The sequence below is a fragment of the Phyllobates terribilis genome, unplaced genomic scaffold (genome assembly GCF_046119375.1).
Source record: "Phyllobates terribilis strain yellow unplaced genomic scaffold, ASM4611937v1 Scaffold_1__5_contigs__length_1240528914, whole genome shotgun sequence".
Taxonomy (NCBI): domain Eukaryota; kingdom Metazoa; phylum Chordata; class Amphibia; order Anura; family Dendrobatidae; genus Phyllobates; species Phyllobates terribilis.
In genome coordinates this window covers 401,438,247-401,453,126 of record NW_027362761.1, presented here as the reverse complement: position 1 = coordinate 401,453,126, position 14,880 = coordinate 401,438,247, and the positions used below count along the sequence as shown (strand labels likewise).

General features: G+C 42.5%; 1 protein-coding gene across 1 annotated transcript in view; it reads left to right on the top strand.

Annotated features, from left to right (window-relative positions):
* The window catches only part of LOC141264622 (zinc finger protein 474-like), a 283,616-nt gene extending 269,045 nt beyond the window's left edge, over positions 1–14,571 (top strand). Inside the window, exons 5-6 of the mRNA XM_073676902.1 lie at positions 3,335–3,515; positions 14,264–14,571. Coding sequence (XP_073533003.1) covers positions 3,335–3,515; positions 14,264–14,412 — 330 coding nt within the window. The 3' untranslated portion in view covers positions 14,413–14,571. The remainder of the gene's footprint in view (positions 1–3,334; positions 3,516–14,263) is intronic.
* Positions 14,572–14,880: the final 309 nt, after the last annotated feature.

Here is a 14,880-nt window from a genome sequence, read left to right as displayed (position 1 = left end):
CTGAAAACATGTGTCTTCATATCAGATCATTAAACAAGAGAAATCTCCTAAAATTTACAAATGATCTGACAAAATTGTTGGCGCATTGCAGAAATGATCCTTTCCTCTAAAAGATGTTAAGTAAAATTAAATTAATGAGTAATCATGGTATGAGCTTTCAATTTTATGGCCGATGATTTCTTTTTATTTAGATGATTTACTGTTGTGGGCTGAGCATTACTCAATTAAATGTGATCTGCCTACTCCTTATGATGTTACTATTAACACTTGATGAATTCTGAAATGCATCAAACTCACATGTTGGCTGATGCTTATCTTAAAGTAAAATAAATACCTGTAAAACTTGATCTATCACTTGTCTTAGAAGCCTCATAAATTGTATTTAAACGTTTAATGCTACAATTGTGTCTCTAGCTAGTGATATAGTAGGTGAACTCATACAATGATTAGCTGCTGTACTTATCAACCTCCCCTGCCCTGACGCACAAGGCCTGTCTATATTCTCTGTTAGTGGTGTATGTGCCTAAAAGCATGTCCTATGAGATGCAGCATGAGCATGTCTACTTGCCTCCTGCTTGTAAGAGCTGACAGAGAGAAAACTATCACAAGCAGTTGGTAGGGGATAGAGGCTGTAGCTGTATATCATAGAATACACAGCTGGCTGCAGTGTGAGTCAGGGGAGAGCATTTCTATGTCACTGATCTATCACTTGCTGCCTTTAGATAGAACTCTGGGCAGAGTAAGTAATGCGACTCCCACTTCCCTGCAAAGCTAAAGTTATTATGGTGGATTTAGTCTTCATTAAGGAAATCATATCAGTGGGGAAAAATAAATAAACTTAGCAGAAATCCCAGAAATTGCCCATCTACTAAAATAGGTACACAAAGCATACACAAGAACATCTACATAATTGTTTAATAATCCCTTCTAACGTTATAATAATCCTGCAAAAGAAATCTAGTGCAAAAAATTTAGTAATTGGTTACTTAGAATTAATAACATTAAGTCTGTACAAATGTTCCTAGTTACAGTATATATTATGATGTTGCAATCATGATGCTCCAGCCCATCAAACACTTGAATCAACTCTTTTTCAGCAACGCCTTTTGCAAAACCACCCAAAAAGTGTGCAATAATGATATAATTCTAGATGTACAGTCATGGCCAAAAGTTTTGAGAATGACACCAAAATTATATTTTCACATGATCTGCTGGCCTCTGGTTTTTATTAGTGTTTGTCTGATGTTTATATCACATACAGAAATATAATTGCAATCATATTATGAGTACCAATAGGTTATATTGACAGTTAGTATGAGTTAATGCAGCAAGTCAATATTTGCAGTGTTGCCCCTTCTTCTTCAAGACCTCTGTAATTCTCCCTGGCATGCTCTCAATCAACTTTTGGACCAAATCCTGACTGATAGCAGTCCATTCTTGCATAATCAATGCTTGCATTTTGCCAGAATTTGTTGGTTTTTGTTTGTCCACCCGTCTCTTGATGATTGACCACAAGTTCTCAATGGGATTAAGATCTGGGGAGTTTCCAGGCCATGGACCCAAAATCTCTATGTTTTGTTCCATGAGCCATTTAGTTATCACCTTTGCTTTATGGCAAGGTGCTCCATCATGCAGGAAAAGGCATTGTTGGGCGCCAAACTGCTCTTGGACGGTTGGGAGAAGTTGCTCTTGGAGGACATTCTGGTACCATTCTTTATTCATGGCTGTGTTTTAGGCAAGACTGTGAGTGAGCCGATTCCCTTGGCTGAGAAGCAACCCCACACATGAATGGTTTCAGGATGCTTTACAGTTGGCATGAGACAAGACTGGTGGTAGCGCTCACCTCTTCTTCTCCGAATAAGCTGTTTTCCAGATGTCCCAAACAATCGAAAAGGGGATTCATCAGAGAAAATGACTTTGCCCCAGTCCTCAGCAGTCCACTCCCTGTACCTTTTGCAGAATTTCAGTCGATCCCTGATGTTTTTTCTGAAGAGAAGTGGCTTCTTTGCTGCCCTCCTTGAAACCAGCCCTTGCTCAAAGAGTCTCCGCCTCACAGTGCGTGCAGAAGCACTCACACCAGCCTGCTACCATTCCTGAGCAAGCTCGGCACTGCTTGTAGTCCGATCCCGCAGCTGAAACAGTTTTAAGATACGGTCCTGGCGCTTGCTGGTCTTTCTTGGGCGCCCTGGAGCCTTTTTGACAACAATGGAAGCTCTCTCCTTGAAGTTCTTGATTGTGCGATAGATTGTTGACTGAGGTGCAATCTTTGTAGCTGCGATACTCTTCCCTGTTAGGCCATTTTTCTGCAGTGCAATGATGGCTGCACGTGTTTCTTTAGAGATAACCATGGTTAACTGAAGAGAAACAATGATACCAAGAACCTGCCTCCTTTTAAAGTGTCCAGTAATGTCATTCTTACTTAATCATGACTGATTGATCGCCAGCCCTGTCCTCATCAACACCCACACCTGTGTTAATGGATCAATCACTAAAACAATGTTAGCTGCTCCTTTTAAGGCAGGACTGCAATGATGTTGAAATGTGTTTTGGGGGTTAAAGTTCATTTTCTGGGCAAATATTGACTTTGCAAGTACAGTAATTGCTGTTAAGCTGATCACTCTTTGACATTCAGGAGTATATGCAAATTGCCATTACAAAAAATGAAGCAGTAAACTTTAGAAAAATTACTATTTGTCTCATTCTCAATACTTTTGGCCATGACTGTATATATAAAGATGTAATGATCAACTGCAGATTTGTTGCTGAAATTTCTGCAATGGTTCCATTCATCTAAACGAGTGTTGCAGAAATCCATAAACATTTGTCAGAAGCAACCAATGGGTGGAAACAACAAAAAGGCACAAAACTAGACAAAAAACACTCGTGAAGGCAATGATGAATTAGGGCGATAGAGAAAACCTTTAAGAATATGTGAAATATATTATTAAATAACAAAAATAATTGATATTGTCAAACAATCTAACTTTAAATTTATTCTATGATTCTATAGGATCATCTTTATTCTCATTTGCACAAGGAAAGACTAGAAGCAATGGGATGAAACTAAATGGGAGGAGACACAGATTAGATATTAGAAAAAACTTTTTGACAGTTAGGGTGATTAATGAGTGGAACAGGCTGCCACGAGAGGTGGTGAGTTCCCCTTCAATGGACGTCTTCAAACAGAGGCTGGACAGACATCTATCTGAGATGATCTAGTGAATCCTGCTTTGAGCAGGGGGTTGGACCAGATGACCCAGGAGGTCCCTTCCAACTCTACCATTCTATGATTCTAAATTCTTAGTTATCTTTAATGAAATCATTGTGTTCACAGCCTCCAGTTGTAAAACCACCCCCAACAGTTGTGTGCTATATTTGTGGACGTGAGTTTGGAACCAAATCTATCAGCATTCATGAACCTCAGTGTTTGAAGAAATGGCATTTGGAAAATGACCAACTACCAAAGAATTTGCAAAGACCTGAACCAAAGAAGCCAGAAGTCAGACAGATTGGAGGTACGGGACGACAAAAATAGGCAAAAAAAGCAATTATCTACTGCAGAATTAGAGGGGTTTTCAGAGACTACAACAGTGATAGATTTTTCTTAAGAGTCTTAAACTGTCCATACACATTAGCTGACTGTCGGCCAAAGGATGCTTCGATTGATCGTTCGGCCAACAACCATATCAGCTGACACTCCCATACATAGGAACGCTCGCTTGGCCATGCACTCTTGTGTTATCTAGGAGAAAGCCGCCAACTGACATGTTGGCCAGCGGCTTGTCTCAGGGAGAACAATGCAATTGGGAGTCCAAAATCAGACATGCGCAATAGACATCTCTTCCGCCATCAATCAGCCAGCGCCCCCATACACATCAAACTATAGGCCGAACCTGTCGATATCAGCGGGCTCAGCCAACATTATTCTAATGTGTATGGGGGGCACTTACTCTCACATATCTGATATTATTGGCTTGTCCTAATGAAATCACTGTAGCACAAGAAGTTCATCGGTTATATCACTTTAAGAGAGCTCAATAATTTTTGTTTGCAGATCTTAGATGAGACACAAAAGCAGAATGCTTAATCATTACATCATTACAAAGGTAATATTTTACCTCCTATCCCTGACTACTGCTTGCTTCACTTGGAATCACTTAATATCTTATCTCCCACTGACTATTAAGTGGTTGTTGTGGACCCCTATGAATCCCTACCTTTAAAGGGCATTAATCCTTTTAGACTCCCCAAAGTATAATATGCAATATGTAAAGTTCAATATGCAGAACAACTGACTAAACCATTTCACTTATTTGTAATCCACGGCACAACTGAAGCAGCTAGGCCACCTCTCAACTCCTCAGGCCTCCGCACAACTAGTGCTTTGCGGAGGCTCAGAGGTGTTGCACATCACAACCCAGACTAGAGTCACTAATGGTCTCCCTCAGCTCTAAAGCAATGTATCCTTAGTTCCCCCCAGGCTAATATTCCCCCTAGGGACATAGTAGACTCACCTTCCAATAGTATTAGGTCTGTCTGCCGCTATCAAACCTCTGATATTTCTCCTTACTTCTCAATAGTAAAAAAGGCCCCAGACCAATTGTGTTTTTAGTAGGCTCCATACAACCATCAAGCACACTCTCCCCCTATTGGCACCAAACCTATCTTTTTATTTCCAACTCCAAGCTTCTTCCATCAGCTCCATTGTGACCACATTGTTAGCCCAGCACATTGGCAATACCACACACATCCTTCCCAATAAGACCAATCTAGTCATGTCACTAATCACTTCTGCAGCTCTATTACTGCAGTACCCAAGGGATATTTCACATTTTACAGAAAATTTGTAGATTTTCCATCTAGATTTTTCAGAAGAAAAATCCAAATCTCAATATAGCACTGGCAAAGTAAATGAAATTATTTTTAATCTCATCTTCACCCTGCTGTTATTGTCAAACAGATTATTGACCTGTTTTGTGGATTTTTCAATCTACAACATATTACTTTTGCCTGAATGTTTATTACATTTTTATTGCAGATTTTCACCTTAGAAATAACTGAAATCCGCAATAAAAATGCAATACTTTGACATTTTGCTTCTGGTTTACTGTGGAGCAAAATCAAAATCTGCTATGAAAGAACTCTAAAAAAAATACAGAGACCTCCACTGGTCTTTCCTATAGTCCTAGCAGAGCTCCCATGCCGGTCTCGGCGCCCCTTGGCCTACTGTGGTGACAATTCATTCCATCCGCTGCAGACTTCCCTGTGGAATCTTGGCTTAAATTCACTAAAAAAGTACAATATTTTGAAGTTTGTTGCAGGACCACTGCCGCCATGCAGCACAGTCTGCTAATGAAGAATTGGAAGAAAAAAAAAGTTATTGTCCCACACCGGTAACTACTCTGGTCCCAGCAGGGCTTCTTTGCTGGTCCCAGAGCAAACCCACCTCCTGTGGTGACATTCCATCTCATGTGACTTCACTGTAGATTTTTGCAGATTTGCTGTTGAAAGTGACTAGAGAAAATCTGCAATGTATGAATTGACCCCAATACAGGCTCTGACTCATAAGCAACACACTTATAATAAAGACTTTCATTTATAACAGTCTGTGTCTCATACCCAATGTGATCATAACCCAGGCTTTGATCCATAACTAATGTACTGATAATACATTATGTGACTTATTATAATCAATGTATTAATAATACAGTCTGTCACTTATGACCAATGCACCGGTATTACAAGTGATAATTCACAACCAGGGCATTCGTCATAACACATGCAGCAACTCTTAACTAATGCACTCATAATACAGGCTGTCATATATAACCCCAATACACTCATTAGAATACACGCAGTAACTGTTGACTAATGCACTAATCTTACAGGCTGTGACTTATAATCAATGTACTTGTAATAAAGATGTACATTAATTATAATCACCACTCTCCTCATGAACACAGCACACTATAGCCATAATTCTGCTATGTTCTTTGCCATTTTTTGTACCATTTTGTTTAGTAATACAGCAGATCTGTCTCCATAATATGGAAGCATATTAAGGTGACAGAGCCACTTTAAAGATGTAAGAAAAAGTTCAGGGCCAGATTAACAAGTACAGGCTCGGACTGGCCCGCAGGAGGACTGGAGAATCCTCCGGTAGACCCCTGTGAAGGAGTGCTAATGAGCAATGGTCTTACACCCAATGCACAATAATTTAATCAATCATTAATTAAGCTAGCCAAATCAATATTACACATAAGAAAAAGTAACTTTGTGTACTAGTGTCCGGTTATCTTTGCATGTAGCTGAACAGTGGGCCCCAAAAAAAATTATGTTACTGGTGGGCCTTTGCCAACCCAGTCCAACGCTGATCAAGTATATGTTGGATGACTTGACAATCCTGATTACAGAATTGGTATGTTTGAGAGAGTTAGTGCAGCAAGGTATAAGGTATTCCTAATTAGAGATGAGCGGTGTTCGACTAGAACTGTTCGCCAATCTCAAATTCGAGCTGTTTTGGGCGGTGTTCATGAAATAATTTTAAAAAAATTGCCGTGGGGCTTCACCCTATTTTTGCGTCCAGCCAGGTACAGCAGGCAGGAATGGGCTGCCCCCAACCACCAGCTGCCTATTTGTACCTGGCCGGACACAACAATATAGGGAAGCCCTTTTTTTTAAATGATTTCATGAATTTCATGAAATAATTTAAAAAAAAAATACGTGGGGCCTCGCCCTATTTTTGTGTCCAGCCAGGTACATCTAGGCAGCTGGGGGCTGGAATCCGCAGCGCAGGGAGGCCCAAGCTTTCTGCCCCCCGCTGCAAATTGCAGTCCGCAGCCACCCCAGAAAATGGCGCGTTCATAGAAGCTCCATTTTCTGGCGCTGTACCCAACTCATCCAGGGCCCTGGTGCGGTGGCTCACTGGGTAATAAAGGGGTTAGGGCCAGCTTGGCATTATCAGCTGGCCCTAAGCCCGAGATTCATGGGGTCACGCCAATATTAGACATGACCGCCATGAATTTCTAGTAAAGTATTTAAAAAAGCACAACACCCAGAATAAAGTCCTTTAATTGAAATAAACACACAATTTTTTAATGTTCTAAATTAAACCATACTTACCATCACGCCCATTCCAGCTGAAGCCAACGATCTCCTGCAATAAAAGTAAAATAATAAAGCAACCTCATCCTTACCTTTCCATGGTTCCCACGACAGCTTCAGCTCTGCTACATTGACATGACAGGCTGGATCGCAGCCGAAAGCTGCCATCCAGCTTGCCACGCCACAGACACTGAGAAGCGCAGGCATGCTTGCGCTCCTCAGTGTCTCGCTGTGACGGCATCCAGATGAGCCGAGGTCATGTCCAATGAACTCGGCTCACCTCATGCACGTCACTGATAGCGTGGGAAAATTCTCCTGCCCTCAGCTTTTGAGCAGGAGAATTCTCCCACGCTGGGATGGCATTGAGATGACAGGCTGGATGGCAGCTGAGCGTTGCCATCCAGCATGCCATCCTTCATAGACACTGCAGAGCGCATGGATGGCATGCTGGATGGCAACGCTCAGCTGCCATCCAGCCTGTCATCTCAATGCCATCCCAGCGTGGGAGAATTCTCCTGCTCAAAAGCTGAGGGCAGGAGAATTTTCCCACGCTATCAGTGACGTGCATGAGGTGAGCCGAGTTCATTGGACATGACCTCGGCTCATCTGGATGCCGTCACAGCGAGACACTGAGGAGCGCAAGCATGCCTGCGCTTCTCAATGTCTGTGGCGTGGCAAGCTGGATGGCAGCTTTCGGCTGCGATCCAGCCTGTCATGTCAATGTAGCAGAGCTGAAGCTGTCGTGGGAACCATGGAAAGGTAAGGATGAGGTTGCTTTATTATTTTACTTTTATTGCAGGAGATTGTTGGCTTCAGCTGGAATGGGCATGATGGTAAGTACGGTTTAATTTAGAACATTAAAAAATTGTGTGTTTATTTCAATTAAAGGACTTTATTCTGGGTGTTTGTGTTTTTTTTTAACTTTGACTATGGGGTTAGTAATGGGGGTGTCTTATAGATGCCTCTCCATTACTAATCTGGGCTTGATGTCAGCTGGTATTATAAGCTGACATCAATCCCAGCCCTATTACCCCTCTGCCACCGCTACAGGGCAGTGGGAAGAGCGAGGCTAAGTGCCAGAATTGGCGCATCCTATGGATGCGCCATTTCTGGGGCAGCTGACGGCTGGTGTTTCTAGCCTGGGAGGGGGCCAATATTCATGGCACCCTTCCTGGGCTATTAATATCAGCCCCCAGCTGTCTGCCTAGCCTTTGCTAGCTATTAAAATAGGGGGTACCCCACGTCATTTTTTTGGGGGTCCCCCATTTTAATAGCTAGTAAAGGCTAGGTATTCAGCTGGGGGCTGATATTAGTAGCCTGGGAAGCTCCATGGGTATTACCCCCTTCCCAGGCTTCAAACATCTGCCCCAGCCGTCTGCTTAACCTCCACTAGAGACTAAATTTACGGGGAACCCCACGTCAATTTTTTTTTAAATAAATCCTTTATTTTAACACTAAATGACAAGTACAGTAATCAACACTATCACTGTACTTCTTATATATGTGACTGACATGTTTCTATGTATCTAATCTATGTGTGATGCTCTATTCTTTCTGTTATAAATTGTCGGGTACCGATGCTGAATTACCGGCCGGCTTTTTTAAAGAGACGGTGCATGAAAACACTAATATTTTTTTTAATAAATCCTTTAACACTAAATGACAAGTACAGTAAGCAACACTGTCACTGTACTTATTATATATGTGACTGCCATGTTTCTATCTATCTAATCTATGTGTGATGCTTTATTCTTTCTGTTCTAAATTGTTGGGTACCGGTGTATGCCGCTGCTGAATTGCTGGCCGGCTTTTTTAAAGAGAGTGTCTTCTGAGCAGTTTGTCAGCTTTTGGACACCTTTGAATGTGTTTTCTATGTGTTTTTGTTTGCCTGCCATTGGTTTTAACGGTGTTCGACGGTGTTCGACGAACAGTTCCACGAACATCCCGGTGTTCAACGAATCGAACTGAACCCGAACACTACGGGGGTGGCTCAACACTATTCCTAAGAGATGTTTGATGTATGTACAGAAGCAGTGGATAACACCTGTGACATCCTAAGTATAATATGAGAACTAAATAGTCCAGGAAAACTGAATATAATCCAGCAGATTACTAGTTCTGAAAATCTAACAATTCACTTGCCTTCTGATTAGCTACATTTTACTGTATCATGAATACAATTACACTATGCTGTTGAATCATTTCTTTATCATTTGACATTTACTATATATTTTACTAACATCTCAGTAAAAGGATTCTGCCTCCAAAATCACATGTTGTAACCCAATGAAAAATGAAAAACACATACAGTAAATGACTTCGGCAAAACTTTGCACTCAAAATAAAAAAATATGTTTCTAATAGATCCAGCAACCATTGCTTGTTGTTACAACATAAGCTGCGGAATATGAATCACATTAAAACTGGGCTGAATAGATGTGGCCCTTGTGCCAACTACAGAGACATCGTAACATGGTAAAAATGCGGAGACCCTTCTTAAAATGAAATAGTGTCTGCTCGCCTTACTCTGAAAAATGAAAAATAATGTTAAATTGAGCCAAAAGCATTTCATTGTCTAGTTTTACTGGAATAGATGCTGGCAAGAAAGAAACAAACTAAAAAGAGTTACAAGGCTTTTATAGACAGGGCGAATACTATAGGTCCCTGAATGTATTGTAATAAAAGCATTTGGTGATATAGATAGATAGATAGATAGATAGATAGATAGATAGATAGATAGATAGATAGATAGATAGATAGATCAGTATAGCATCCTTATGGTCAGACTTCTTCCAGCTAGTCCACGCAACCTCCTTAGTGCTCTCTGACCCTGTCTCCTCTAAGCCTATTGTGCTTTTAGGTGAATCAAGCCCTGGGAATTTGGATTTTCAACTGCAACAGCAAATGTTATTTCTGCAATGTGTACCTCTTCCCTTCTTTATTGCTATGAGCAACAATACTAATTATTTTTATTAAACGATTATGATAAATGTAGTACAATGTGCTTTGACTAGTGCAAGGTCTGATGGGGCAGGCCATGACATAGAGCTTCTCTGTTTCATGTTCTTTGGTTCCCTGAGTCATGTTCCATCCCCTCAGGCCCTGTACCTGGCAGAATAGATCACAGTGTATAGTGAGCTATTACACCAAACACTTCAAAAATAGTATTATTTTAGGAAGCAACAGAAGTATATAGCTGACTTGTAATGTCTGTTTCTCTCCAACTCATCCAGTCCCCCCTGGTAATAATGAGGGGGAGAATGGGCCAGCAGCGAAGGGGACTTTGTGTGTTATCCACAGTCTGGCAGGATGGTGGGAAAGTGTCATCCCCAGCCTGTCAGGATTATGCATCATCCTGACAGGTTGGGGATACCACTTTCCCACCATCCTGACTGGCTTTGGATAACAATCCACAGCCAGTCTGGATGGTGTGAAAGGGGCAATCCAAAGCCAGTCAGGATGGTGGGAATGTGGTATCCCCAGACTGTCAGGATGGTGGGAAAGTGTCACCCCCATCCTGTCAGGATGGTGGGAATGTGGTATCCCCAGCCTGTCAGAATGGTGAGAAAGTGTTGTTATCCCCCGGGGAAACAGAGATATATGCGATAAATGTCTGACAGGTGAGCAGCCACTTCCGATGGCCCAGGTTTTCCTAGACTGTGGTGATGGGAGGGGGTAAAGGGAAGTGGGTGTGTCCGATAACCTCCCAGCTAATGTTTTATTGGGGACCTATCTAGGATGGTTAGTTGCTCAATACCTTCCTGACAACCCTCCTAGATCCAGTACCTTCCAAATGTTGACAATGTGAATGTCACTGTTGTACATGATGATGATGTGTTTCATTGTACAGGAGAACACAGCCATGTCACACTTTGGTGTGATGCTGCTGAGTATCGCCTAAAAGAAGTGAGAAACAGTGCTAAGGGCAGTAGGCAATGAGGACAGGCATGAGGACCATGAGGAAGGTGGTTGTGAAGAAATGGCACCAGAGGGACCCCGCAGAATCCCACCGCTGCCACCAACGTAAAGAAATGGCACCAGAGGGACCCCACAGAATCCCACCGCTGCCACCAATGTGAAGAAATGGCACCAGACGGACCCCGCAGAATCCCACTGTTGCTACCACTTGTGATGGATCCACACCCTGCCACCCGCCTGATGTCACAATTACGTCAGATGAAGCATGTGGTACGGATCTGCCCTTTGCACCAATGTGACGTTCCGTACCCCCTCGAGGACGTGTAAGGTCAGATTGGTACCGTTCTGCACAGACACCCCCTATCCACACGGGTACAGTAAGGCACCAGGGAGTGAGAAGAGGTGGCCCACTCAATCAATCACTGACTGGCACCATACTCGCTCACACCCCTGACAGGCTGAGAGGCACCTTCACTACCTCCAGTGAAGCAGAGCCTGGTCGGCCTGAGAGAGCTGCCACCAGTTTTTATTAGGTATAACGGACTTATATCGGGCTAGAAACCTGCCCGGTAGTGTGTTCGTGGGCCGAACAATGGACGTAGGGGTTCATGGATCGAGATAAAAGAACAGCCCAAGGTTAAATTACATATTTAATTGCCTTAAGGGCACACTAGACAACACTATATACATAAGGGTTATACATACATAATGGTCAGAGTTGCAAGCACAATGGTATGGGTACAAAAGATATAAAACAGTTATTACGAATCAGTTACCGATCAGATGGACGACCTGGCTTTCGGGGAAGGGCCCTCTCTTTGTTGTTGCCGGACTTTTCCCCCTACGACGTGAGGTCACGACCTCCCAAGAAAATGGAGCCAGCACTGCTGGAGCTCTTAAACTCTCTGGGCAACTCCCACTCCTGCCTCCTGGCTGCGCCCAAATCTCCACCCCTGTTCTCTTACAGCTAAAACGCCCAAAACTATCATGGGCTATAACTCCTTAATGGACGGTCCTAGAGAGCCAGTTCTGGTGTCATCGGCCCCAGCTGGGCCCCTGCTACGCGTGGATACCAAGCACTGGATTCCTAGGTTCCCCCACAAGGCTGTGCCGGGTATCTCTTTCCGTACACGCTGGACTGTGTGGAAAGCTAGGGTGACATTCCCCATTCTCTTAGGTTTCCAAAAATCTAGTTGGTTTGTCACTGGGATGTATTGTATTCCCATAACTTGATGTTGAATTATAGTATCTTACACAAAAGAGCACATGGCCTGGGGGAAGGGCCTTCCTGTGTAGCTTTCAGCTGCTGTGAGGGATGTCACTCCCTGCTTCTCAGCCCCCTCCCTTCTGCTTGCTGCAAAAAGTGTCAAATTACTGTGCATTGAAGAACTCTATAAAACCCACCAAACAGTGCACAGTGATTGACATGGGATTATCTTGAATATTCTTCACAGTGCTCACATGCAACTGACCAGTGTCACGACAGAAGGTGACATGGCCAGTCGTAGCTGCCCATGATTAGCACTGCTCCTGAGGTTTTAGGGGAGGATGGGGACAGAAACAAGAATCATTAGGTACAGCTGACAAGAGTCACGATGGACTGTGACATGGCCATTGGAAATTTGGCATGTGAACAGCCAGGGGATCTTGCTGATATCCCACAGCTGCCATCAATTTGGCAGGAAACAGCCAGGGGATCTTGCAGAGATCCCACCACTGTCTCCTTTTTGTCAGGAACCAGCACCTCACATACCTCCCATGGTGAGCTCAAAGATGGGGCTGGTCAATGGGATGTGGCTAGGTCCCAAAAATTTATGAGATCCCTATTTTTCAGGATATCTGCCCACCTTGATGACACAGACGGGAGATATCAATGCCATATTTCCTATCATGATTTTAGCTTTCTATAGATGAGAAACATGGCCTATATATCATTATCCATCGGTCCGATATTAATCTGGAATTGATACGGAGGCCGCCCAGTGATGTAATTAAATGCATTATGTTCGCCACTTCATCATGACGCCAAAAATATGTCTCCCATAACTTTAGTACCCATGCCTGTCACAAAAAACTGGACTTCAGTGCCAGAGTGTCTGCAAACAGCTGATCAGTGGGAGGGCCACATGTCAGACCCCCACTGATTTAATTTTGGACTTTTATCTGCCAAGAAACATTTGGATATTTATACCATTCTTCGGGGGCATTACAAATTGTGCACTAACTCCGCCCACAAAGTACATCCTGATGCTGGCACTGGTGTTAAAAAGTAATCTTTCATTGTATGCACCTCAGCATTCAGTAGTGAACACTACTTGTGCTCACAGAGCAAGAAGAAATTAATGGGCTGGCAGACATCAAAATACAGCTGCCGGCCCACGCTCTGCTGTCCCTTGGAATCTGCCAGGGGGCCAGATGAAAGGTCCTCGAGGGCCATAAACGGCCCGCGGGCCTGAGGTTTCCCACCCCTTGTCTATCCTCTGAATAGGTATCAGTATCTAATTATAATAATGGACCTTTTAAATACAGTGGATTCATACCCAAGTACATTGTATTCTGTCCTAGTTGTTATTAACCAATCGGCACAATATTTTTTGGGTCATTATGTTCAGTAGGTGAGTGAATCTCTCATTATAATGTGCTGCCACTAAATTGGATACGTACAGATATCATAAATGTCTAGTAAATGTTGATTGCTTGGACCAGAACATGTTTACTGCTATGAAAGCTCTGGATACACGTAGTCGACTGTTTTTGGAACTCCCATGGAAGTCAACAGATAGTGCCATGCATGTGTGGCCAGTGGCCACCTCTCCACTAGCGGTGGCTGCTCATCTGTCAGACATTTATTGTATATCAAAATGAATGTTAAGTACAGCATATACTATGAATTTACAAATATTCTCAACTTTTTATGTCCATTATTCAGAAGTAGAATAATAAAATGTGTTACTTTGTTCCCACTATTTTTGCTGTGACTGATCAGGATAACAGCAGAAGGGATGAAAAATATTCATATAATCAAGTAAACAAGACATAGCTAATTCTGGTGTAATGTTCGGTCAGACGTAATGACCTGAGTATAACTTTTGTCAGTGCACTCCGGAGACAATAACCAGAACATCTTGTACAATCACAATGACTGGGTTTAGGCTAATGCTAAGTCTACAGGTATTTCCTGAAAATGTTTTCCTACTTTGCTTAACCAAAATGAAAAGTGATATTCTGTCTTTTTTTCCAGCAAAAGGTTCCTATGATCTTGCTGCCTTAAATGAGGCTGCTTGGCAGAGTGCCCAGAGCCAACTGGTTCCATGTGATATTTGTGGACGCACCTTCCTGCCAGACAGACTTCTCATCCACCAGCGGTCCTGTAAAGTGAAGAAAACATAGTAGTGTGATCGCGTCCTGTCTAATAATGTAATACTGGACTTGTGGGAACTGTGAAGTCTCTGCACAGTAAGCGTGCCTGCAGGATAACACATTATATCATTATATTGGGGGGACTTCCATTGCATGCCATGAAAATGGTGAGAATATTTTTGTGTGTTAAAATCATTATACTTTTAATAAAGATATTAATTTTCATGTCTGGATTTTGTCTTCATGGAGTCACAGGTTTTGATTTTCACAGATAACTCAGATATTCAGACATGTTCAGGTAACAGGTGTCTATGAAATGCAGTACATGCTATTATTTGATAACTGAAAGATTATGTAAGATACAATCTATATGGATTTACACTTTTTTGTTATAATAAAATAAAAAAAGAGTGGACATATTGTATATGTATAGGCAACGGCACAGGGGTCCTCAAGGCAAGGCGCCCCACTGCAGCCTTAAAAGGGTAACTATAGTGC